The following is a 27976-nucleotide window of genomic DNA, read 5'->3' as shown; positions in this document are numbered from 1 at the left end:
GTTGTCAGCCCTCCCTGTCTAGGGGCCTGGGGGGTAAGGAGCAGGGAGCATGGAGGCGGCTGTTCAAGTTGCTAACATTGACTTCAGTCAGGCCCATCTGAGGAGAAAACCAGTTCTGAACCTTGTAAGTTGTCTCATCACACTCAGAAGCACCTGAACCCTTGCGTCCCCCACCCCCACCCCGCCACGATTCCCCACGTGGCTTACCAAGGTGTCTGGAGCACTTACGAGTCCACCTGCCAACCTAAGGTGCTGTCCCCAGCAGGCTCCTGTGGAAGGGATGTGCCAGTGAAGGAAGGTTCTAGAGCCCCCTCCCCACCCGGAGGCTGAGCCCTAGCTTGGACAGAGAGGCAACTCTGGGGCCGAGCCTTTGAGGAACGCTGAAGCTGGTAGGGAAGGGATGGACATCTGAGAAGGAAACTGGGCAGCAGTCACGAACAGAGCCAAGTGGGGGCCTGGCCGAGGGACCGAGGGTCAGCTGGGGCCAAGGGGCCGCCTGGTTCTGCCCCCAAGGGCGTGCACAGCTCAGAGTTGCAGAGCTACCCGGGGCAGGGGCTACTGTGCGCTAACCCCAGGGGAGCAGCTACAGTGGGCACTTTGGGCTTTGCTGGGGGCCTTTGGGGGAGGAGGGTATTTCTTGGGTTTGGGACCACAGAACTTAGCCATATTCTCCTTGCCAAACACAGATCCTGATGTGATCCCCTCAGTGCCCCGCCCCTGTTCTCTCCATCCGGACACCTGAGCTCGGCTTCCAGGGCACAGCAGACGGCTGTGGGCAGGAGGCTGTTGAAAGTGGAGCTCATGGTGGAGGCAGAAGCGCCCGTGGAGGGGAAGACGAGCCCGTCACCCACATCCAGCCCAGGCATCCGCAGCTCCCCTGGGAAGAGTTCATCAAAGGCATCACACGTGACCCTGTAGAGGGTACAGGGGAAGAGGGGCGGCTCTGAGCAGAACTCCTCCGGGAGCAAAGAGCAGGGATTCAGAGAAGGGAGAGCCACTTCCCAGCTGGCCAGGCATGCCTGCAAGACCCCAGCGGGCTCCCTCCTGCAGGGACACTTATCAGCCACCCCACCGCAACCAATGAGGGAGGGGTCCCTATGTGCCAGGCACCGTTCTCAACCCTGCCCTCATGGGGTTAATAGTCTAGTGACACAGCCCCGCCGTCCATTCAGAGGAGCAGGCACAGATGGGATCTCATCTTTCTCCTACACAACAGGAAGATTTTATTCACCCATAACTCAACATACTGACCTCACACTAGGTGGCCCATTGGAATCACCTGGGCAGTTTCCACAAAGGACAGATGCCAGGCTTTCAACTCCCCGTGGGATTCTGATTTCAGCTGTCTGGGGGACTGCCTGGGCATTAGTGTCTCTTAAAGCTCCCCGGGTGATCTAATGTGCAGCCACGTTTGAGAATCTCTCCTCCCTAAGTCTCCTGCACCGCCAGCAGTCAAGGATTCTGGAAACAAAACGCATGCATGCAGAGATGCACATGGAAACACACACAGAGTCAAACAGATGCGCACGCACACCTACAGACCCACGAGTCTGCACACACACACCCCACCCACACAGGTGTATATCGGCAGCACACCCCCCCCCCCCGAAGTGCAGGTGCAGGTGCACACAGACACCTGTGTGCATGTCCCTGGACACGCACGTACCATGGCACCCTTCTGAGCTCCTTCCCCTCCCCACCTGGCCATGACGATCCCTGCCTCTCAGGACTGGGGGCTGCACACAGTGGCCTCAGAGACCAGGAGTACCTGAGCCACACAGGGCCCCCTTACCTTCACCACAATGGGCATCCTGGGGACAGCCTCCCTGAGGAAGATGCGGAAGATGCCATGTGACCGTCATTGAGGTAGTACACCAGCTTCTGGTGGCCTCCTGGGAGCAGAGAAAGGGCAGCCCTGAGGGGCACATGGCCAGTGTCAGCACTGATGATCCACACCCCAGCACAGAACCCTCAGAAGCGGCTCCAATCCAGGGCCCGGTGCAGGAGAACTCCTGCTCTCTGCTCCAGGAGTCTTCTTGACCCCGTGCCAGGTTGGGGTCTGTCTTCTGGGTTCCCGCTCTTCCCTCTGCCCAGCTGCCTTACCTGCCTCGCCTCCTCCCGCCTTGAAAACCACACTGGAGCCTCCCACTCTGGTTTTTTGCTCCCCCCTTTCTTCTGCCCCTGCCTCCACCCTGTGCTTTCCCCCTCCCCCATCCCTGCGCAGCACCCCAGGTCCCCTGTTTCTAGAGAACTGTAAGTAAAAACTTTTCCCTTCAGGATGGTGCCCGTGTCCTACGACCAGGCCAGATTCTTCACAGTCACTTAATCCGCAGAATATTGCTTTCTTCTTCTCCTTCTCCTCCCCCTCTTCCCCCTCCTCCCCCTCCTCCTCTTCTTCTTAAAGATTTTATTTATTTATTTAACAGAGAGAGAGAGAGAACAAGTAGGCAGAGCAGCAGACAGAGGGAGAGGGAGAAGCAGGCTCTTTGCTGAGCAGGGATGACCGATGTGGGTCTCGATCGCAGAACCCTGGGATCATGACCCGAGCTGCAGGCAGCTGCTTAACCAACTGAGCCACCCAGGCACCCCCAGAATATTGCTTTCTTGAATCTAAACTCAGGATTACACACAGGCATTCCAGGGACCACTTAGATGCTCAGATCTTTCTGAATATTGTTTTTTCCCTCCTCTGGGTCTTCTCCCCACCATCTTCTCCCTGGTGTCAGTCACCGCATCTCCTCCTCTCTCTCCCAGCTGCCATTATTGATCCTGACTCTGGCAACCCCAGACCCAGGTGTCCTAAGCCACTTCACCACGACATCCTGGAGGCTGAGAGTTCAGCAAGGGCACGAACGTTTCAGCCACACAGATGGGGGAGCCCACTGCACCCCAACTAGCCGTGCCATGTGGACAAATATATCCTCTCCCTGAGCCTCAGTATTTCCACCTGTAACATGGGAATGACCAAAACTATCCCCCAGGATTGTCGAGCTGAAATGAGACAAAATAGGTATTTCACACAGAATAGATAATTATTAGCAGCTCTTATTATTGTGGAAATAAAAATAATAAGCCCCAAATACTTATAACTTGGACTTCTGTTAACCGAAGGCTAAAAATCCTGGGCTGCGTATCAAAATATTCTTTAACTAACACACTTTGTGGGGAAATGAAACCAGTCGACACAAGCGCCTTTGGGATTAAAAGCTGTGGGCCAGCGTCTGCCACAAGGATAAGGGAGGAGATTAACAGGATTTATAAATATTTATGTGTCAGTTATCTCGAACCCACAGAATAGAGTGGGGCAATCTATCCGCATTCTCCATTTCGTCATGAAATTGAGTTTCTGCGTAGTTCACGTGAGAACAGCCACCCCACCCCGCTCCTGCTGCAAAATAACAATTAATTAATTCTCCCATCATGGCGAACCTCAATTGTCAAAAGGTTTCCTATCACCCTCCATGTCACCCTTAACCTTCAGGCCACAACAACAACAATATTGCCTTCCTATATTTGTTGTAAGAATTTGTTGTAAGAATTTGCACTCAGTGGACTCCGTGAATTTTTCCTTTTAAGAATCTGCACCTGTCAGAAAGCACTTGCTGGAAGAATTTCAAATGCTTGTTGGCAGCACAGTAGTGTCTGTGGCCTCATGAGCTGTATTCTGTGACTTTTCCTCCACAAATGCGATTTAAATACATGGGCTGCTCAGGAAGGGTAAAGACTTTGTCTTGGTTCTCTCCCTCCCAGTCTACTTGAGAATGACACAACAGTGATGCTAACAGGTTTGTTCTTATACCCCATTCACAGTTTGTCTCTTGCTAATTGCTAATTAGGTACCGGGGGTGGAGCCCAGACTCTCTGTCCATCCTCTTCCTCCGGATGTCTGCACAGTGCCCTCCCCACCCCAGGGCTGGCCCACCCACCAGACTCCAGCACAGTCTTCTTGGCAATGATGTTCACAGCAGCCATGCAGACAGACTCCACATCGAAGTGTCCCAGCTCTGCAGTGATCTTGACTCCACTCCCCACGGGGAAGTCCTGGTCCATGACAGCACTGATCACACTTGCCATCTGCAGGGACAGACCCAGACCCTGATATGACCAGCCCCTATGAGGGGGACTTTACTTGCACCATCGCCCTTCCTTCTCAGAATAGCACTGTGGGGAGGTGTTATCATCCCCACTTTACTAGGGAGGAAACAGAAATTGTGGCCCAGAGAGGGGCAGTCACTTGCCCAAAACACACAGCAAGTGTACAGGTTGTCACACCTGAATTTGGTGTGAAGTCGGAGGTGTCTGAATTCGGAATCACTGAAATCAACACATGTTCGGCAAAGATGGGATGTTCCCTGGATCGGGGGCAGAGTGAACTTCTACGTGACTAGAACTTAACCAGGGACAGCAAGTAACATGTCTAAAGACAGACAGGGGGCCAGAGGCTCACAGTGCTCACATGTGCATGCGGGCCATGTGCACAGAGTCAGACAAAGACCTCTCAACAAAGGCAGGTCCCCCCTACGGCTGGGATGCACAGGGATGCACGTGATTCATGCACGTTACAATAGCTCCTCCTACGGGCAAGCAAAGGCGCACAATGCCCCGACCGACCCCAGCCCAGGCTCCATCTCCTCTTCCTCTCTGACCTCCTCAAACTTGGGCTTGCAGCCTTCCTCTTGGGGGAAGCCCCTTCGATGTCCAGGAGGATCATATCATGCCTGAAGGCCCCTTCCATCTCGAATAGGCGCCGGCAGTAAGCCGGGGCCTGGGTGAAGGTGCCCGCCATCTGGCCCTTCAGAAACCACGTGGGGGCTGGACGCAGGTCACGTGACCTGTGGAGAAACGCACACCGGTACGTAAGGGTCAGTAAGACCGGGGGCATTATAAAACGCCAACATGGGTAAAAGGTGGAGACCAGCACAGATACACACAGAGGGACATGTGACTGCGGCGCCCGCACAGAGACGCACCCCTGGATATACGCGTGGGTGTCCCCGGAGACACATACATCGCCTGTGACTGGCTTCCAGTTGGGGGGCTCATGGTCGTGAGGCCGTCACTTCTCTCCGTTGCTGCCTCCCAGTGCCCCCCCCCCTTGCAGGGTTCCCCTTTCCCTCCTTAGAGGGCTTGTGATCAGAACCCCAAATCCCAGGGTCCCCCCCCACCACTCCCGCAGACAAGAGGGCTGAGGAACCAATAGGGGACATGCCAAAATACTGAGCCATCAAGATAAATAGCATTTAATGCGATATTTTTAAGAAGGAAAATTGATGCAAAAACATCTCCAATGAGTAAAATTTTTAATTTTAAATAAAGGCAAAATTGGTAACAGTGAGTGCACCCCGAGGCAAAAGGGAAAGTCAGGAATTCCAATCCTGTCTTTATTTAAAATTTTGATATTTTCCTCATCATGGATTTTTTGCATTAATTTTGATTTTTAAAAATATGACGATGTTATCTATCTAGAGTACTAAGGTTTTTTTGCATCACCTTACATTTTTCACCCAAGGCGGTTGCCTTGCTTGCCCTGCCCTAGTCCCAGATAACAACCAGCTTCTTTACTGGGGACAGATGAAGCATCTTGAGCCCCAGAGAGGCCACGGCTGACCAGAGGGCAAAGACTAGAGATTGGCCGTGAACCCCAGGACCCCTGCTTCCCGGGCCGGGAAAACCAGCCCTCTCACCTGGCTCCAGTCACAGCTGACCCCAGGGCCCTGGCCAACTTGAGCAGATGTTCCCATACCTCCAGAGTGTTCCTGAACTAGGCACTCGGGGGGAACATGCTCTTGCTGTCCTGGGTCCACAGCTGGAGGACCAGCCTGGGAGAGGGTGGGAAAGATGCCAGGGGTTCTCAGACACGTGAGCCCCGAGATCTGGATGCTTCACCTGCCCCACCACCCTCACCCTACCCCCAATTTCTCTCTACCTTCCCACTGGCCCCTGCCTAGTTCTGGACTGAGTCCCAAGGAACGAAAACACTCACCCCTTAGAGACTTCTGCCCAGACAACAAAAATGAGAAAGTGATGCATTTATAAATATAATTATCATTATATAATTTTATATATAATATATATAATTATCATAATAAAATTATAAAAAGTGTAGGGCGCCATGTTATAGGATCAGAGATGTTAAACAACGTTCCCAAGAGCACACAGCATGTGCCCATGAATCTGAAACACAAGCACTGATCGTGCTGGTCTCCCGGACTCCAATGCAAATGCTTTTTCTGTGAGGTCGCCTGACCCTAGATCTCCTAATGCCAGGTCTGCCCAGTGTCTATGCAGATATAAGCAATGTTTCTTCGGCTCGCAGGTGCATCAGGGAGGCAGTGGCCCACTGACCCAAATGCTTGTATTTTGCTGCTTGAGCCTCTCCTGGGTCACCCCATAGGACTGCCTTCTTCTGGTTGCAGAGGCCCAGCTCCACAGGCCGGGGCCCTAGGCTTGCTGTCCTTCGTGCACCGCCCCCCCCATTTTCCACCTGCCAGCACTGCCCTGCTGGTTCCCCCTGGCCTCGGGTAGGTGCCGGGCCACCTTGATCAGCTCCTCTTCGCTGTTGAAGGTCAGGAGCCACACCCCATGGCAGGCAGCGTACGGGATGTGGGAGGCAGGGTTGGTGTAGATGATGTGCGAGGGGGCCATGCCCAGGCCCAGTTCCTGCTCCAGCTCGAACCTGGCCTGGGGGATGGTGTCAGGGGTTGCCTTGCTATCCACCCCTGCCCTCTGGGGCCGGAAAGCTGGGGCATAAGCCCAAGGGACTGCCCTTGACTGACTCCCTCCCCTATACCTAGCACTGCAGTGGGCACATCTGTGCCACTTAGGCTTGTAGACGGCTCTTGGGAAAGCAGAGTTGGCCCCGTTTTAAAGAAGAAGAGCGTTCGGTGTGCATGAAATGTCTGGACAGGAACGGGGCCTGTGCCTCAAAGCCTGTGTCCCCGCACTCACTGGCTCCCGTTGCCCGCCCCACACACATGACCCAGTGGCCCTAGATCATTCATTTCTTCCTTCAAAATCAAGTGAGCATTTCCTGTGTCGGTCACTGTCCTAGGAGCTGCAGGCCCATCCTGAGATCCCCGGCAGCTCGAAGAGAAAATCTCTGTGTCCTTTGAATTCAGCAAGAATTTGGGGGTACAGTTAGCTTGGGAGAGACATTGATTAGGGTCTCACCAGGGGGGAAAAAAAAAACAACAACAGGGCAAACTGATGGAAGCAGATCCTAGCAGGAAGTTGTCTCCAAAGGAAGAAGTGGTGCTCCCCCAAACCAGGGTCTTTGTGTGGAAGTTGGAACCTCAGACACAGGGCTCCTACCTAGGAAGATTCCTGGGACAGAGGGGAGAGGGAAAGATACCCTGACTCCTCCCAGGGCCTCCCAGTCTCCTGCCAGGCCCCCCAGTGGCTGGCCTCTGCTGGAAGCCAGCCCCCTGGGGACAAAACAGAGACGGGGAGGGACAGAGAAAGGATCAGGAGGCCAGGAGGCCTAGGGTAAGCACAGGGGCATCAGAGTCTTCTTAGAGGTAAAGACATTTTTTTTTTTAGATTTTATTTTTATTTATTTGACAGACAGATCACAAATAGGCAGAGAAGCAGGCAGAGAGAGAGGAGGAAGCAGGCTCCCCGGTGAGCAGAAAGCCCAATGTGGGGCTCGATCACAGGACCCTGGGATCATGACCTGAGCCGAAGACAGAGGCTTTAACCCACTGAATCACCCAGGCGCCCCAGAGGTAAAGACTTTTAACTGGACCCTTGAGGAGCCAACCAGGCCAAGCACCAGGGAAGAACATTCCAGACACAGGTGGCAGCTGGTGCAAAAACTCAGAGGCGGGGAAGGAGCCTGGCCCCTGGAGGGATAGAAAGGAACGTCGCTCACTGACGAAGGGAGACAGGAATTTCCCAGGCTTTGCAAAACTGATCCATGTCGAGTATTATTAGCCTGGTATTACAGGCATGAAGCTAGAGGAGCAGAGTGTGGCGTCCAGAGCCCAAAGAGCCCCTCTAAGAAGACGACCATCCCATCTAGACCTGATCCAGACCCAGCTAGACACTTGAAGAGGGAAAGACATTTCTTTTTTTTTTAATTTTTTATTTTTTATAAACATATATTTTTATCCCCAGGGGTACAGGTCTGTGAATCACCGGGTTTACACACTTCACAGCACTCACCAAAGCACATACCCTCCCCAATGTCCATAATCCCACCCCCTTCTCCTAAACCCCCTCCCCCCAGCAACCCTCAGTTTGTTTTGTGAGATTAAGAGTCACTTATGGTTTGTCTCCCTCCCAATCCCATCTTGCTTCATTGATTCTTCTCCTACCCACTTAAGCCCCCATGTTGCATCACCACTTCCTCATATCAGGGAGATCATATGATACTTGTCTTTCTCTGCTTGACTTATTTCGCTAAGCATGATACGCTCTAGTTCCATCCATGTTGTCGCAAATGGCAAGATTTCATTTCTTTTGATGGCTGCATAGTATTCCATTGTGTATATATACCACATCTTCTTGATCCATTCATCTGTTGATGGACATCTAGGTTCTTTCCATAGTTTGGCTATTGTGGACATTGCTGCTATAAACATTCGGGTGCACGTGCCCCTTTGGATCACTATGTTTGTATCTTTAGGGTAAATACCCAGTAGTGCAATTGCTGGGTCATAGGGCAGTTCTATTTTCAACATTTTGAGGAACCTCCATGCTGTTTTCCAGAGTGGCTGCACCAGCTTGCATTCCCATCAACAGTGTAGGAGGGTTCCCCTTTCTCCGCATCCTCGCCAGCATCTGTCATTTCCTGACTTGTTTATTTTAGCCATTCTGACTGGTGTGAGGTGATACCTCATTGTGGTTTTGATTTGTATTTCCCTGATGCCAAGTGATATGGAGCACTTTTTCATGTGTCTGTTGGCCATCTGGATGTCTTCTTTGCAGAAATGTCTGTTCATGTCCTCTGCCCATTTCTTGATTGGATTATTTGTTCTTTGGGTGTTGAGTTTGCTAAGTTCTTTATAGATTCTGGACACTAGTCCTTTATCTGATATGTCATTTGCAAATATCTTCTCCCATTCTGTCAGTTGTCTTTTGATTTTGTTAACTGTTTCCTTTGCTGTGCAAAAGCTTTTGATCTTGATGAAATCCCAATAGTTCATTTTTGCCCTTGCTTCCCTTGCCTTTGGCGTTGTTCCTAGGAAGATGTTGCTGCAGCTGAGGTCGAAGAGGTTGCTGCCTGTGTTCTCCTCAAGGATTTTGATGGATTCCTTTCGCACATTGAGGTCCTACATCCATTTTGAGTCTATTTTTGTGTGTGGTGTAAGGAAATGGTCCAATTTCATTTTTCTGCATGTGGCTGTCCAGTTTTCCCAGCACCATTTATTGAAGAGGCTGTCTTTTTTCCATTGGACATTCTTTCCTGCTTTGTCGAAGATTAGTTGACTGTAGAGTTGAGGGTCTATTTCTGGGCTCTCTATTCTGTTCCATTGATCTATGTGTCTGTTTTTGTGCCAGTACCATGCTGTCTTGATGATGACAGCTTTGTAATAGAGCTTGAAGTCCGGAATTGTGATGCCACCAACGTTGGCTTTCTTTTTCAATATCCCTTTGGCTATTCGAGAGGGAAAGACATTTCATTGCAATCCTTTGCCAGCCTCCCTTTTCCTACCGCGCACACAGCCCTGAGGCTCCTTCCTTGTCCTTCTCATCTCTCCAGCTGCAGACACCACCCAGGTTATCCCTGAGCCTCTCTCCAAAGCTGCAGCGACTTGCTCTTCCGGGCACAGTTGCTTCCTTTGCCAAAAATGCCCTTCTGTCGCCCTGGAGGATGCTGAAATCATGCTTCCTATTGCTTCCAGGAATCATTTGGTCAGAACCAACCGGCTCAGCTGCTGAGGCTCCACAACACCAGAAAAAGGAGAGGAGAGAAAGAAAGCCGGAGAAGAAACGGAGTCTTACCAAACCTCAGTAGGAGACTGGAAATTACCCTTTGGTAGATCATTTGGAGTGAGGCTACAATCACACAATCACTTCTTCGGATCAACCTGGCTTCAGAAGAGGCTGGGTCTGCTGAAGCGTGGGCTTTGCTTTGCTGAAGAAAGGTGGCAAGTCTGGGCAGTGCCGAACTCCTTAGACAAGAAAGGTCCCACAGAACCCCTTCGGACATGAAGTTTGTGTCAATATGTCCTTGAGTCTCTCCTTTTCTGTGTCAAACTTTCCCATCTGACTTCCATTCACTGAACCCTAAGGTTTTTCCAATGGAGAAACAAAGGCCAGAGAAATTCACCACATGTCACCCGGTGAGTTAGAGGACACATGGTGAGCAAGTGGCCTGGTGCACATCTACCCCAAGCTCCCCTGACAGACAGCAGAATGTGGATCCCAATGGTCAGCATGAGGTCTCCCCTGGGGTTCCAAGTTCTGTGTCTTGCCTCCTAGCCTGGGGATGAGTGCAGAATTTATCACAAAGGCACCATGACACACACAGCCTCCAACCCCAAGGCCATCCCACCAGTCCTCCCTGGAGGGCTTGCATCCTGGGTTCTTCTGAAATATGGTTGGAATGAATCACCAGTACCCAACAATTATGATGGTCCTTGGAAGATCCAAAAGATGAGTAAAACAGGCTCTTTTTCCTCAAGGAATCACTGGTGTTGTGAAAGCCATAGATCTATAGATAACTAGAGAGCACAGAGGAAGACTTAATATTCCCATTCTATTCAAGGAGATGAAAAGACTCACTCAAGGTCACATAGTGACCGACAGAGAGCAGGACTCTGAACCCAGTTCTGGTAACCTCCTAGCCTCTGTTCCTAGGAATTAAAAGGCAGCATAGGGGCTCAGTTATTTAAGCATCTGACTCTTGGTTTTGGGTCAGGTCATGATCTCAGGGTCACGAGGGCCAGCCTCAGGTCAGGCTCCGTGCTCAGCCGTGAGTCTGCTTGTCCCTCTTGCTCTGCTCTCCCCTACCACTCAAACAAACAAACAAACAAACAAATAAAATCTTTCAAAAAAAATAAATAAAAGGCTGCATAACTCAGTGACAACACACACAGAATTTAATGTGCCAAATGTAGATGATGGTGATGATGAAGATCATGTCATTATTTATCAAGAACTTACTCATGACCATACCCCTTGCCAGGCAGCAAACCACTGAGTACTCACAAAGCTTTACGGATGTAGTTATGGTTATTATCCCCATTTTATAGGCAATGAAACCAAGGCACAGAGAGGCAGCACAGTAATAGAATCTACTTAATAGGCTCATGGAGAGTAATGAGATAATGCATGGAACGCCTACAGCCTAGTGCGTTTGTGACACTGGTTAAGAACTCATTAAACTAGTTAATGATGACGATAATGTTGGCATTTTAGGGCCTTAGAGATCATCTAAACCAGGGTTTCTAACACTTTTTGTCTTAAAAACCCAAATGTGGGCCCTAGAACAGCTGTTTATTATGTCTGGTGGATGCTCAGCATCTTTGAACACCTGTGTCACGGGAAAGCGAGAAACGGACTTTCCCAGACTCCCTTGCAGCCAGGATGTGTGAGTATGACCCAGGCTCTATCAGGCTGACCTGAAGGCAATAAGAACCAGCTAGTATTATAAAACTGATTCTGGTGGCCAGGGTGTGTAGTGGTGAGATAGTCGTTAATTAAACTATTTCTGTTGTCAGCTGGAATGAATTTCCCTGAAAGTAAGGGACCCAATGTTCCTGCGAGTAGAATGACACAAAAGGCACTAGGAAAATAAGCATTGGGGTGGAATAACTTCTAATAAGGGTACTAGAGAATTTAGAGAAATAAAATGGCAAGCTGAGAGTCATAATTTGTTGGCATAAGACATGGCCAGAGAGTCAGAATTTTCTATGACTAAACTATACGGAATCTCTCATCTCCTGCAGCCAAAAAGATGAAGGAACCAATACAAATTGGTTTAGTCCAATTTTAGTCCAATAAACCAAAAATAAAATCTTGAGCATACGAGTTGCTATCTTTTAATGCCGGTCAAATGCACAGCCTTACCCCACACACGCGCATACATGCACACACACATACACACGTGAAAGGTATCCAGACGATCAACAAGCATAAGAAAAGTCCTCAATACCACTAGTTACCGAAGAAATGAAAATTGAAACCACATGAGATTCTACTACTCCTCCCTAGTGTGGCGAAAACAAAAAAGACTGGCAATGCCCAGTGTTTTTGAAGATGTTGAGCAGTTGGAGTTCCCATTCTATCTCGTGGGGTTGTAATTGGTGAGATCACTTGGAAAAACTATTTGACAGCATTGACTAAAGCTAAAATACACGTACCCTATGACTCAGTAATTCCCTTTCTGAGAACGTATCCAACAGAAATAAGAAATACCCAACAGAAGTCTGTCCACCGAGAGACATGCCTGGTTGGCTCACTCAGTGGAGCACGTGGCTCTTGATCTTGGGGTCCTGAGTTCAAGGCCCATATTGGACATAGAGCTTACTTTTTAAAAAAATGTATAGTAGGGCCTGGGTGGCTCAGTCGTTAGGTGTCTGCCTTTGGCTCAGGTCATGGTCCCAGGGTCCTGGGATCAAGCCCTGCATCGGGCTCCCTGCCCTGCTCTCCCTCTCCCACTCCACCTGCTTGTGTTCCCTCTCTCACGGTTTCTCTCTGTCCAATAAATAAAATCTTTTTTAAAAATGTACAAAAATATTCAAAGTTTTTTTACAGGAGGCCCAAACTGGGAACATTCCAAGAGTCCACCAACCCGTAGAAATAATGAATTCATTCATGTATATTCTGCCGAACACTACACAGCAATGAAAAAGAGCAAACTGATGCTAAATACAGAAATTCGAATGCGTCTCACAGAGGGAATGCTGAGAAAAAGAAGCCAGACCCAAAATGATACTACATGCAAACTTCATGATTCCATTTATGTATGGAAGTCCAAAAACAAGCAAAATTAATCAGTGTTGATAGTCAGGGGATTCCTTACTTCTGGGTAGGGGGACTGTCCCCTGAGAGGGGGGTGTGAGGGAGCCTTCTAGGTTGTTGGAAATATTCTTTTATTTATTTATTTGACAGAGAGACAGAGATCACAAGTAGGCAGAGAGGCAGGCAGAGAGAGAGGAGGAAGCAGGCTCCCTGCCAAGCAGAGAGCCTGATGCAGGACTCGATTCCAGGACCCTGAGATCATGACCTGAACTGAAGGCAGAGGCTTTAACCCACTGAGCCACTCAGGCACCCACGGGTTGCTGGAAATATTCTTCGATTTTGTTCTTAGGAATACACACACACACACACACACACACACACACACACACACACACACAGATAGCCCCTGCTTTTTGAGCAGTTCTTGAGTGGTAGTTTTGACCCAGAGCTGTTGAATTCAAATGCCCACTTCTTGCTTCCAGCTCTGTTCTTTGAAGCCACACAGCACAAATCAGTGTAACCCCTGCCTGTCCATGGCAAGCTTCTGCCAACATGAAGGTCAAGATCGAGTCAGTTGAGCCTTCTCCTCTCTATGGCACGCACCTCCAGTCTTTTTCACAGGTAGGAAAACTAAGGTCCCAAGAAGTCCTGGGACTTGCACAAGATCACAAGCCCAAATTCACGCCTGACAGATAGCAGAACTAGGGTTCCCTTCAAATCTGACCCCTCCCCAACAGAAATGAAGAGGGTCCCCCTCTCCATGCTCAGCTCCCAGTCCGGATTAAGGGTGTAGCTATCTATGGCCAGGACTCCTCCTTTCTCCCTTCTTCCCCACAGGGAAATCTTTAAATTGCTCGGTATCATCACCATGTATGTTTTTGGAGTTCTGCTTATGCATGTGTCCACAGACAACACAGAGTATCATTTTTGTGCATAAAAAAATTAATATCGGGGCACCTGGGTGGCTCAGTGGGTTAGAGCCTCTGCCTTCGGCTCAGGTCATGATCCCAGAGTCCTGGGATCGAGCCCCGCATCGGGCTCTCTGCTCAGTGGGGAGGCTGCTTCCCTCCCTCTCTCTCTTTGCCTGCCTAAATGCCTGCTTATGATCTCTGTCTGCCAAATAAACAAATAAAATCTTTTTAAAAATTTAACATAAATGGTGTCACATTGTATCATTTTGCAATTTGATGTTTTTCAATCTCTAGTTCTTAGGTTATCATTACTGGTTCACATAGCTCTCCTGAAACTATTTCTAACTCTACAGAGTGGTCCTTTATCTGAGCAAAGGTGAGGTTATTTACCCATCCTTAACTGAGTCCTGATAAGTTTTTCACACTTTTTATTATTATAAATGGAGCTTCTAACCAGCTTTGGACATGTCACCTGTGCATGTGGGTGAGGATTCTCTAGAGTAAACACCCGTCAGTAGAATTGCTGGGTCACAGGTAGGTTCCTCATCAGGTGGACCCAATGTTGCCTCCTTTCTTTCCAAAGCGATGGCCCTCGGAGGTACACCTCCTGCAGACATGTGACTGCTGGCCCTCCACATCTTGCCAATGTAAGATGCTATTTGCCTTCGTGACTAATTTTTAAGGAATCTACTTTCTTAGCTCTCTCTATCTCCAACAGTTTTTGCATACTCCACTCATGTGTTTGTATTCTTACTTTTCTATTGTCTGTTTGATATATCATTTACTATAAAGACATATCTAAAAATACCAGCCTAATTGTCTATTTGTAGATTTCTCCCTGTATGTCTATCGATCTTTGCTTTATATAATTCAAGGCTACATTGTTGGATCTGGAAAGGTTTAGGCTCATTATAATTTCTAGGCAAATTTTTTAAAATTATTAAATGATGACTCTCTTAGACCCCTAATAAAGACTTTTGCCCATAAACCTACTCAGTGGGGAGGCTGCTTCCCTCCCTCTCTCTTTGCCTGCCTAAATGCCTGCTTATGATCTCTGTCTGCCAAATAAACAAATAAAATCTTTTTAAAAATTTAACATAAATGGTGTCACATTGTATCATTTTGCAATTTGATGTTTTTCAATCTCTAGTTCTTAGGTTATCATTACTGGTTCACGTAGCTCTCCTGAAACTATTTCTAACTCTACAGAGTGGTCCTTTATCTGAGTAAAGGTGAGGTTTGCATTAATACTGAGATACCAGCTTTCTCTGGGTTAACATCTGCTCATTGCACCTTTTTCCATCAATTTACTTTCCTTTTTTGGATCACTGTGTTTTAGGTCTGACCCTTGCAAATGGTATGTAGATGTATCTTTTTTTTTTTTTTTTTGGAGAGATAGAAAGAGAGAGAGAGCATGTGAGCAGAGATGGAGGAGCAGAGGGAGAGAGAGAGAGAGAGAATCCCAAGCAGGCTCCAAGCTCAGCACAGAGGCCCATGCAGGGCTTGCTCTCAGGACACTGAGATCATGACCTGAGCCAAAATCAAAAGTCAGACAATTAACCGACTGAGCCCCCCAGGTGCCCTGAAGTATCTTTCATTTTTAATCCTATTTGAGAAACCACAAAATTTTATCCATTTGCATTTATTGTGATGCCTGACAAACATGCATTTATTTCTACTATCTTAAGTTTTATTTTTCAGATTAACTTTATTGAGGTATAATTTGCATACAATAAAACATACCATCCTATCTGGCATTTATCGTCTACACTTTTTCTTTGCTCTTGTTTCTGTATAATGTAATAAATGAAGTCTGAAAAGACTTGATACATGCAAAGTGCTTAGAAAAAGCCTAGCACAAACTAAGCACTATTGTCTGATCTATTATATAACAAATACTCTTTTTTAAAAAAAGATTTTATTTATTTATTTGACAGAGATCACAAGTATTCAGAGAGGTAGGCAGAGAGAGAGGGGGAAGCAGTCTCCCTGCTAAGCTTGATCCCAGGACCCTAGGATCATGACCTGAGCCAAAGGCAGAGGCTTTAACCCACTGAGTCACCCAGGTGCCCCTATATAACAATTATTCTAACAATTACAGTTGACCCTTAAACAACACAGTTAGGGGCACTGACTCCACACACAGTTAAAAATGTGTGTGTAACTCTAAGCTCCCTAAAACTTAACTACTAGTAGCCTACTGGTGACCAGGAGCTTTACCAATAACAGAAAAAATCAGTTAACCCCTGTTTTGTATGTTATGTGTATTATATACTGTATTTGTACAATAAAGTAAGCTAGAGAAAAGAAAATGTTTTTATAAAATCATAAGGAAAGTACATTTACAGTCCTGTACTATATTTATGGAAAAAATCCACATGTAAGTTCACCAACGCAGTTCAAAACTGTGCTGTTCAAGGGTCAACTATATTGTTATTTACAGATGCTTCTATATAGCCTCTTTTTTTTAAAGACCTTATTTCTTTATTTGAGAGAGAGAGAGAACATGAGCAAGGGGAAGGAGAGAGGGAGAGGGAGAGGTAGGCTTCCTGTTAGCAAGGAGCCTGATATGGGACTTGATCCCAATCACGACCTGAGCAGAAGGCAGATGCTTAACCGACTGGGCCACCCAGGTGCCCCAATATAATATATTGGTCTCTTGAGTGAGGCGGGAGGATGGAGGAAAATAAACAAAATGAATGCTTTCTCTCAAACATCCTGAAATCCAGTGCTAGAGACAGAGATGTACAGCAGAGAGCAAGGGCAAAGTATTAGAATTGGGGAAAATTAAAAAAAAAAAAAAAGAAGAAGAAGAAGCAGCAGCCATGTTTGCAAAAGGTAATTGACAGAAGTGAGATTTGAACCCACGACTGTCACATTCCTAAGCCTGAGTTCTTGAGAATGAGTCCTGACCTTATGGCATTGTAATGAAGTTATGAGATAATGTGTGTAAGGCATTTAGTTTACAGTAGGAGTCTAATAAATTATAGATGAACATGACCGTCCCGGTGATGATGAGGACGAGGTGGTAGTAATGGCGGCAATGGGGAGGAGGATGGCTATGACGTTGGGGCTTGGGGGGCTGATGATGATGGTAATGACAGTGGTAGTGACAGTCATGGCAATTAGGGTGACCAACCATCCCCCAGTTTGCCCAGGACTGTCCTGGTTTGAGTACTGAAAATCCTGCCTCCCAGGAAATCCCTCAGTGCTGGGCAAGTCAGGACAGCTGGTCACCTTAGTGGTGCCGGTAGTGATGACAGAATATCCAGAGGGCCTCTAGAAACTATCAAATCCAAGGGATCTGAACCTTTCCTGATCACAGACCATTTTTGAGAATCAAACAGAAGCTCTTACTTTTTTTCCTTCTCTCACCAAAAAAAAATTGGCAGGTTAAGAATAGCCAATCTTCTCTAATCATCCCACTTCTCAGATAAGGAAACTGAGGCTTTTGACTCAGAGATTTGTCACTACCATTTGCCATTAGCAGGGAAAGGTCCTCTGCTAATGCCGACGTGTGCAAGGAAGCATCTCTGGTTTTATACTCTACAAGGAAGAAAGGACCTTCTTATTCTCCCACGGCCTGCCTGCAAGTCCCACAGGGTAGAGGGAAGATGATCTTGCAAGTCCCCAAGAGAGCAGAGAATAAAACCCAAAGAGACAGAACCTGAGTATGATGACGGTTTTCGGGACGCTAACCCACTGCCATCTGATATGGCCTGCAGGGTTAAGTGGAAGTTCAGGTGGACGAGGCCAAATCGTTGAATTCACACAAGCCCAGAGATTACAGAGAAGGCTGGCGAAACAGAATGACTAGCTGAACTGGTTTGCCCAGGTCTGGGGGGATGCTGGGGCATGAGACTTTCAGGGCTAAAGCCAGGGAAGTATTTATGACTGATCCTGCCAGGTTCATGAAAGATCCATGGAAAAGGTATGGAGTGGACACTCCTTCGTGGCCTCCCCCGCACCCGCCCCAACCTTCCTTAGCATGGAGATTTTCCAGCCACTCAAATTTGGATAACATTGATATTCCCTCCACGGGAGGTGGAAATACACAACTTACATCCTTGACTTGAGGGCCACGGACAGAATTCAAGGGGTCTGCGAACCCAGGAAAGAAAATGCATCTTTCTTTGCACAAACCTCCCTCTAAAAATCTATCATTTTCTCAATGAGGTGTGTAGGTAGCAAACTGCAGCCATAGGAGCAGCGCCCATGTCTTGGTCACTGATGGTAATCGGTTATTCATAGTGCATTACCGTTGATCTCAAAATATCACCTACGTTCGTCATGACTTCTAAATTAACTTGCTGCTGAACACATGGGATCAAGATCCTCTCATATGATCTCCAGCAGCAGTGCTAGTCAATGTCAGGCAACTCACCAAACAACAACATCCTATGAGCTCACAATGGTGACCAAGGTAGAATAGTTTTTCCACGACCGCCTACCTACATAATTTGTTGATAACTAAGCAAAAGGAGGTGGGTCCAACAGTTGCAAAACTGGGCAACATCTGCCCTGACTTTGATGCATCATTTTAAAATGAAATCAAAACTTTGACTTACCTATATTAAAAATGTCTTACTATGTTATATGTTAATTAAAAACACCTATTATTCTAGCATAAGGTTATTGATGATGTTGATGACTGTATTTTAATATAAGTGGTTACCTTGCAAGCTTACACATTTTATTTTCGTACATTTAAAAACATTCCGAGACGGGGTCCTTAGGTGTCCCGAGTTGTCAGGGGCTCATATCACAGAAGAGGTTAAGAACCATTGGCTTCTCCAGCTCTCTCTCTCTCTCTTTCTAAAACAGTAAATAAATCTCTTAAAAAAGAAAAAAAAGAAATCCTGCCGTTTGTGGCAACATGGATGAAGCTGGAGAGTGTCATGCTAAGTCAAACAAGCTAGAGAGAGACCATCAGCATCTAGTAGGGTGTTACTTATCCATGGAATCTAAAAAAGAAAGTCAAACTCCTAAAAACAGAGTGGACTGATGGCTGCTGGGGGTTGGGGGTGGGGAAACAGGGGAGAGACTGCCGAGAGTGCCAACTTCCAGCTATAGGATGAGTAAGTGACTGTTTTTAGTAATATTGTATCCTTGAAAATTGCTTAGTGAGTAGATCTTACATGTTCCCACCAAAGAAAGAAACAATGAAACTATGTGAGGCAATGACTGTGTCCATTAACTTGACTTGGGAATCATTTTACGTGTCTATGTGTATCCAGCCATCCCCTTAGCAAAAGTAAGCATTATCATGTGCCCATCAACCACCACTTTATCAAATGTATGCTTTAAGTTTATTGTGTTTTTATTTGTCAATTATACCTCAATACAGCTGGGGGGAAATAGAGTTAAACAAGCACTTCACATACACACCTAGACACACACAAGCACACACGAGTCTTTAATTGTCCAATAGACATACAAAGCAGTGCCCGACATCACGGGTCATCAGGGAAATGTCAGTTAAGATCGCGAGATATCTCTGCACTCCTGCTTCAGACCTCAGCTCAGGGATCACTTCCTCGGAGAAGTCTTGCATTCCCTTCCAAGAAGTCTGGACCTTCCCGCATTGGAAGCTCACAGCACTGGCTCCCTTTCCATCACAGCCCTTGACACATTTACATCTCCACGTGTGGTTGCGTGACTACTGGGTGTATGTTTATCTCCTCCAGCAGGCTGTCAGCCCCATGATGGCAGGCACCCCGTCTTCTCTGACCATCGTGTTCTTGGTGCCTAAAGATTTTTTTTTTTTTATTTGATAGACAGAGAGAGATCACAAGTAGGCAGAGAGGCAGGCAGAGAGAGAGGAGGAAGCAGGCTCCCCACTGAGCAGAGAGCCCGACGTGGGACTCGATCCCAGGACCCTGAGATCATGACCTGAGCCAAAGGCAGAGGCTTAAACCACTGAGCCACCCAGGCGCCCCTGTTCTTGGTGCCTAGATCAAGGTCTGGCATACGACAGGTGCACAAGTGGGTGAACAAATGAAGATCTTATCATCGCTGTTTTATAGGTGAGGAAATGGAGTCTCCATTTGCTCAAAAAATAAGTTCGAAGTCACTTTCTTTACCTGGGACACCTCAGGGTTCATGTCCTACCGGAGAGTGGATCAATCGTCCTGCTTTGGTTACTAAATGTTTTAAAGACACCTAGCTGGGTGGAAGCGTCCTGCTCAGACTGTCATGGCTCAGGCTGGTCTGGCTCCAGGCACTGGTTCAGAAGTTGTCAGAGAAGAGATCTACACAGTGCACACTCTGGCTTATCGCCTAGAGGAGAGGCAGGGAGCAGTAGGCGTGGGGACCCTGCCACGCCTCTCTGGGCAGCCAGGGCAATGACAGCCCCCTACCGATCGGCGTGGGACAACAGCACGTTCATAAACAAAAGTTTCGTGCCCGTTCCTCAGTATGTGTGTACCCGACAGAAATGAAAGCAGGTGTTCAAACAAATCCTCGTATGTGAAAGGTCATGGCAGCATTATTTATAATAATTCTAAAGGGCAAACAACCCAAATATTTATCAACTGGTTAACTGCTTAAACAAAATGTGGTGTATCCATACAATGGAATACTATCTGTAAGAGAGATGCAGTCCTGACACCTGCTATGATACAGATGAACCCCAAAACCATGAGGCTAAGCGAAAGTAGCCAGACACAAAAGGTCACAGGTTGTATGATTTCGTTTACATGAAGTGTCCGGAACAGGTAAATCCATAGATGTAGAGAGCAGACTGGTGCTTGCTGAGGACTGAGGGAAGGGGAGGGGGGAATAGGGAGGGATGGCATGATGGGTAAGGGGCTTCCTTTGGGGGTAAGGAGAATGTTCAGGAAAAGAGACAGGTGATGGCTGTGCAAGACTGGGAAGCTATTACATGCCACTGAATTCTACATCTTAAAATTGTGAATGTCACATTATGTGAACCTTATCTCAGTTTTTAAAAAAGATTTTATTTATTTATTTGACAGAGATATAGAGAGCATAAGTAGGCAGAGCGGCAGGCAGAGGGAAAGGGAGAAGCAGCTCTCCCCTGAGCAGGGAGCCTGATGCGGGGCTCGATTCCAGGACCCTGGGATCATGACCTGAGCTGAAGGCAGACACTTAACCAACTGAGCCACCCAGGTGCCCTAACATTACCTCAGTTTTAAGAATTTATTTTCAGGGCACCTGCGTGACTCAGTTGGTTGAGCGACTGCCTTGGGCTCAGGTCATGATCCCGGACTTCCAGGATCAAGTCCCGCATCGGGCTTCCAGCTCCTTGGGGAGTCTGCTTCTCCCTCTCACCTTCTCTCTCATGCTCTTTCTCACTCATTCTCTCAAATAAATAAATAAAATCTTAAAAAAAAAAGAATTTGTTTTCAATATCTAAAATCTGACCATGGAATTGTTATGTAATAGTCAATGAGTTAATGTATTTGAAGTATTTAGAAAAGTGTTTACTCCATATTTTACGCTCATTAGGTAGTTATTATTATTATTATTATTTATAACTTATTTCTATTCCCATTTTACATGAAAAATAGAGGCAAAGAACGTGGGGTGACTTGCCCAAGCTTACACAGCTGAAAAAGTGGACAAGCCTAGGGGCGCCTGTGTGGCTTGAGTTGGTTGAGTGACAGTTGGTTGAGTGACTGACTGGCTTCGGCTCAGGTCATGATCCCAGGGTCCCTGGATCGAGCCCCACATCTGCTTCTCCCTCTCCCTTTACCTGACGCACCCCCTGCTTGTGCTCTCTCTCTGACAAATAAATAAATAGTCTTTTTAAAAAATAAAAAAGAAAAGAAAAGAAAACCAGACCATCCTGCATGAAAATTCAAGCTGGCAGAGCTCCTGAGTCCCACTGTTTCTGCAACACAGCCCTGTCACTCTCTGAAGGCTGCTCTTCCAACCAGCATTCCATCAAGAAAACGGAGGCCGCTCCAGGAATTTCAAATAGGGAGGAATTTAACACAGAGAATTTGGGGTCTGCAAAGAGGGGATCAGAAGTAAAACAGGAGATGCACCTGCTTCTAGGATCCCGGTTCTAGGATCCCTGTCATCCTACAGCCGGGTGTGAAGAGTCAAGCACGTTGCTGCCCCCTGGAGTCAAGAAACCACAGGACAGCATGGGTCCCGTTGCTGTTGTCACAGCCCTGCAGGTTGTGAGGCGGGTGGCCTGGCGGTGGGACGGTGTCACCCAATCACCGCAAAACCCCGCATCTGCAGAGGCCCACGCATCTCTCTCTGCCACCGAAGGAGGAAGAATGGCTTCTACCCCTCTCCCACCTTCTGATGTCATGTGAGCACGTTTCCTCAGGACACCGGGACCTTGCCAATAAACGAGGCTGGAGAAATTGCATCCTGAAGCTCCCGCCCCCACATACAGTGAGATCCCAGAAGGGGGCCGTGTGGTCGCCTGGCACCGACCGTCAAGATCATTCACTCGTTCCAAGGTCAGGCCTGCTTGGTGACCATGCCTGAGTTAGGCACACACGGAGATGCTCTTTCATTCTTTCCACTCCTGTTCATATTTATTGAGGACCTACTCTGTGCCCCGTGCAGAGCTCTGTGAACCTAGCAGTGAGTGGGCCACAGCCCCTCCAGAGCCTACAAGCTGTATCTGTGGGAGGTGGATGCTCTGTCTGGGAGACCAACATGGTCGACGTGGTCAATCTGGCCACTAGAGGGGAGTCTTCTGCTGAGGGAAATTAATCTACACCGCCCCCCCTCCCTGCCCCACATTCATAGAGCACCTACTGTATACAGACCAAGGGAGGCACTGGGGACACAGTGGTGAGTTCAAGGATGTGCATGTCCACGTGTCTTTCAATATCCTCTCCCAGGAAGAAGTCATCCAATCTGGAAACTGTCCATGTGTCTAAGTCAGCACCTTCAGCCTGGGTCCATCACCATCACCATCATCATCAAATGGCACATATAGTACATACTTGGGCCAGGCCCTGTTCTACCCACTGTACACAAATGAGCACATTTTATCCTCATTCATCCTCTAAAATGAGTACCTATTATTATTTTCATTTTACAGTTGGTAAAACTAAGGCATTCGTTGAAAGGAGATGAAAGTAACTTGCCCAGTTACCTATTAGGCGACCAAAAACCCAACCCACCTTGTCTGGCAGCAGACCTCTTGCTCTGTAGTTCCCCTCGCATGTTCTAACAGGTGCCCCAACAGAAAATTCGAGCATCTCTCTGAACCAAACACGTCTTCTGCATTGTGAAAGTGATATCGGCCCAGGTGCTCAGGCCAAAAGCCAGGAATCATCCATGATTCTTCCCTTACATTCACACACTCATGTCTAACCCACCAGCAACTTCTATTGGTTTGGCCACCCAGACATTCCCCAGCTCTGCTCACATCACACCCTCTCCACTGCTACCATGCTAGACTCCTTCCTGGTGCACTAGTCACCTCGCAGATGGCCACTCTGTCCTCACTCTCACTTCCCCCCACCCACAACATCATAATGGTCCCTTAAAACATAAATCAGTCACATCTTGTCCCTCCTGAAGGTCCTCTGACGACCTCTTGTTGTACCTTAGAATAATCTGACTCTTAGCATGGCCCCCGAGGCCCTACATGGTGTGATCCAGCCTGCGTCTGCCCCCTCCCCCTTACTCTGCTCTAGCCACCCCGTCCAGTCCACGGTTCCTCAAACGCCCCAAGCCCCTTCTGCCTCGGGGCCTCTGCACTTGCCTGGAATTCTCTTCCCCAGACCCTCCCACGGCTGGCTTCTTCTTGGTCTCAGCTCAAATGTCACCACCCTTCGAAGAGGCTTTCCCTAACCACCCTTGCTCAGATAGAAATTGTTCCAAGTCTCTATCCCTTTGCTCGGTTCCATTTTCATCATGCTTTTCATGATCTGCAATTACATTATTTACTAATTTGTTGACCTATTCAGTGTGTGTGTTTCTGGGTTTTTGTTGTTGTTTTTGTGTTAGTGTGAGTTTCCTTAATATTTACGAAGCCACCGCTTTGTGCTGTCTTGTGAATGGCTGTCCTCTCCAGCACCAAGAACAGAGCCTCCACGTGCCGGTTAAGTATTTGCTGGGAGGACATGCACATAGTCCATGCTCTGAGAGGAGGGACATTTAGGTAGCTACACCCTAGAAGACTCAAAGCCGTGGACAGGTGAGGCCCCAGTAAGACAAGAAAGGACCCTACCCAGAGGCAGGGATTGAGCCATAGTTTCACCAGGGACACTTACCTACAGGGAGCCCTGGAGCGGCAGACTGGACAAGGCAGCCACTGCTGGAATCTGCAAGCACCAAGCCTTTAGAGCATAGCAACTCCCCTAGCAACCATCTGTAGCCTTTCCCTTCCCCGCACAGCCAGATTTCCAAGGGGATCAAGGCCTGACATCCAGACATCCTTCATTACGAAGGAGACACCCCAGGTTGGTAACTTCCCGGAGCCCCCGATCTTGTTTGCTGAACAACACATTTTTCTACATATTCTGTTTGATGAGAATATAGAGGGAAGATGAGATCTGTACATTCCTAAGATTGTGATAGGATCGGGGCATTTGGGATGTGTCTGTACAAAGGAGCCATCCCGCAGGCACCATACAACATTGGTCAGTGTCAAAAGTCAGGTGTAATTGGAGAATGGGAAGCACATAATGGAAGACTCGGGAATCAGGACATTGGAGCCAAGACCTGAAGATTTATTTAGGTGCAGAGAATGGAAAGTCCTCTAGCTAGTTGAAATAGAAAGACATTTATTACAGAGTGGTACATGTTCTATATAGTCAGCAGACCTGAAAGAAACAAATTAAACATTGAGCTTTCAGGAGCCACACCCATAACCACGATGGGGAAGTGGGCTGCCAAGGGAGCTCCCATCTCTGGACCCTCACCACCCCTGGCTAAAACCACCAGGATTAGGGAGCCCCTGTTGTCGCCACCGCAGAGCCAAGCTGCTCCTGCCACGATCAATTAATTGATCAGCAAGACTGGCATACCCACCAGCACACTATCCAGTCCCACCTCTCACCCGCCTGGACCCATGTACCGGAAAAGGCCATAGGAAAAAACAAATACCCACAGACAGTGCTTATCTGTAGAAACTCCTTTCCACCTTCCAAAGGTCATGTGTCTCCCACTGGCTGAACCTAAGTCACCCAGAACCAGAGCTCTAAAGGAAAAGGGCTCCAGGAAATGAGTTTTCGGCTTTCTAGCTCCTACTGCAGGGCAGGGTCACAGGGACAGGGTGAATGGGTACTGTGTGGCAGTCCCCTGCGTGCAAACATGTGTGTGTGCCTTCTGCATGTATGAACACATGTGTCTGAGAGACACAGTGCTTGTACATGTGCTATGCACCTGTTTGTATGTCTATGTGTTTGTGCTTGTGGGTCACAGATGCACGTGTGTATGCATATAAGCGTGCATGAGTCTATGTGATGGGGGGCTGTTAGGGGAGTAACAGGCCATCGAGACCAGAGAGAAGGAAGCATTTTGAACCATAAAGACCATCATAGGCGTTCCCTCTGGGAGAACCTGGACCAGAGCTCCCGAGGACCATTTGGCCAAGGTAGGAGAAGAGTCTGTAACTATCCAATGGTCTAGTCTGCCCGGCATATTTTCCCAATAGAAAAAACAAAGCCAAAGGAATTATGTCCTTTGCCCAAGGTCACATTGCAAATTGTGACATCAGCCTAAACCCTGCCAGGTCTCCCAGGGTGTAAGGTCCATGTTTTCCATATGAAGTGTGAACAGGTTCCCCGGGAGGGTTTTACCTGCCAGTTCCTTCCACACTGGACACCCAGCCCTGAGGATGGCTGCCCCTGCCCCTCCCCACCTGCTTAGCAGGACTTGCAGAACTTGACACTGTAGCCGGCCTTTTGGGGGAATGCTCTGATGTATTTCAGTAACAGCAAACTGACAGTGCGGCAGGAGGGGGCCTGAGGTGAATGAATAGGTAGATTGCAATTTCTCCCCTCCAGCTATCCCTGGTCTCGTGGGGGAAATCGGGTGGGTAAAGATCTCACAGAGTCAGAAGACCAGCAGGAGGGAGAGGACACTGAAGGGAGGTCCATTAGCTATATTGTCAATAAGGAAATTGAGACTCAGAATCTTTGACCTGGCCAAGATCACACAGCCTGTAAATGTCTGCACCCAGAACTGAACCCACTTGACTCCAAATATATAGTGTTAGAATATATGGGGTAGGACAGCAGAGAGGGTGGACTTGGATGTCATCCAAACCTGTGTCCAAATCTTAGGTTCTCCACTTATTAGTTGTGTACCTTGGGTGAGTTATCAACCACTCCCTGCCATGCTTTTCTCATACACAAAATGAGGCCATGAATACTCTTCCTCCTCATGGTGAAGGTAAGAGGGTTAGATGTTGCAGGAGAAGGCTGAGTCAGTGCTGGCCCATAGGAAATCCTCATAAGTGTTAGTTGTGTTTCCTGGTAAGTTTCCTTGTAAGTCCTCAACCCATAGCCCCAGACTGTTAAGCTGTGAGTGCAGGCAAAGACAAGGTAGATCCTCTGGGATCTTCGAAGTCCCCAAAGTCATGTCATTTTCCAGGCTTATCTTGTAAATAATAAAGAATTTAATAGTAGCAGGGATGGGGAATGGGAGAAATGGGGGGATACTGGTCAAAGGGTACAACTTCTAATACAAAATTAACAAGTTTGAGAACCTAATGTAGAGCATGGGGATTACAGCTAGTGTTACTGTATCATACATTGAATGCTGCTGAGAGAGTAGATCTTCAAAGTTCTCACCACAAAAAGAAATGGTAACTATATGATGGGATGGATATGTCGCTGGTACTACCTTGGTAATCATTTTATAATTTATAAGTGTATCAAATGAACACATTGTACACCTCAGACTTCTACAAAATATGTTTCAGTTGTATCTCAATGAAGTTGGAAAAAAAGAGACTTTAACCTTGCCAAAACAGAGGTCTGACCTTTGCTCTCAGCTCCTGGCCCGGAATCTTTGCCTCCCTGGGCGTTTGGGACCAGCCAGAGAGTAACAGTGTAATTTAGGGTGAGAGCTGGCCAGTTCAGAAAGACCAACCACGTGATTTAGGATGGGGGATTTGGGTCACACAATATCAGTTGACCTGGAGACCAGATCAACCAATCATCAATCAGTCATGTCTGCATAATGAAGGCCAATCAAAATTCTGAAGGCCAAAGTTCAGGTGAGCTGTTGGCTGTGTGTTCCAAGCAAATTGTGGCTCGTGGATGCACGGAAATGAATGCATCCTGACTTCATGGGGAGAGGACAGTTAGGGAGTTCAGCATCTGGTGCTTTCTCATATTAGAACCTGCAGGCTATGACCTTAAAAATAAAATAGTTCTCCGACCAGCAAAAACAGGCTTATTGGGAGTGTCAGGGAATTTTCAGTGTTGGGACACTTGGGCTGTGGCACAAACCATAGGTTAGGCCAACAAACAAAAGACAGGAACGTTATTTTACGGAAAAGAAGGAAGGTAGGAGAGATGGGGTTTTTTTTGTTGTTGTTTTATTTTGTTTGTTTTTAATTTTTAGGGAAAGAGGCAGGTGGGGGCGTGCAACAGAGGCAGAGGGAGAGAGAGAGAATCTTGAGCAGGCTTGGTGCTGAGCAGATTCCAACACGGGGCTCAATCTCATGACCCTGAGACCACAGTCTGAGACAAAAATCAATAGTCAGAGGCTTAACCAAATGTGCCACCACCCCACTCTCCAGTCACCCAGAAGAGATGGTTCTGAACAAAAGTCCCTTGGAGAAATCACGAACTCAGGGTGAAGACGGTTTCTCATTGGCTGAGTTGCTGGGGTTGTTGATTTCATGTAGGAAAGTAAACGTACAGCTTTTCTTTTGGGGGCCTGTAACTGATGATTCTTTCCTGATTCTTCTCCAAGATTCTTCTCTTGCGGTCTGTAATTGACAATTCTTCCTGGGATGGACATTGACTGGCACCCCATGAAATTTCCCCCCTTTCTGGTCTCCGGCTCCCCTTAAGTGAGTTTTCTTTGATTACTTTTCAGTGTCTTCCTTCGGCTGATTTTTTTTTTTTAAAGGATTTTATTTATTTATTTTCAGAGAGAAAGAGAGAGAGAGAGACAGTGGGGAGAGGGACAAGCAGACTCCTGCTGAACACAGAGACCCACGTGAGGAAGCTTAGGCTCACGGACGTGAGGCAGAG

General features: G+C 47.6%; 1 protein-coding gene across 1 annotated transcript; it reads right to left on the bottom strand.

Annotated features, from left to right (window-relative positions):
• Window positions 1-4: 4 nt before the first annotated feature.
• Window positions 5-19924, bottom strand: LOC131810478 (antizyme inhibitor 2-like). Its single transcript, XM_059138499.1, is given in 9 exon segments — window positions 5-26; window positions 739-956; window positions 1793-1851; window positions 1854-1892; window positions 3927-4074; window positions 4647-4693; window positions 4696-4832; window positions 6485-6726; window positions 19904-19924. Coding segments are annotated over 9 exon segments (933 nt in total).
• Between the last annotated feature and the right edge of the window lie 8052 nt (window positions 19925-27976).

This window comes from Mustela lutreola, chromosome 10, assembly GCF_030435805.1.
Source record: "Mustela lutreola isolate mMusLut2 chromosome 10, mMusLut2.pri, whole genome shotgun sequence".
Lineage (NCBI taxonomy): Eukaryota > Metazoa > Chordata > Mammalia > Carnivora > Mustelidae > Mustela > Mustela lutreola.
The sequence above is the reverse complement of the archived record's forward strand: the minus strand, read 5'-3'. Positions and strand labels throughout refer to the sequence as shown.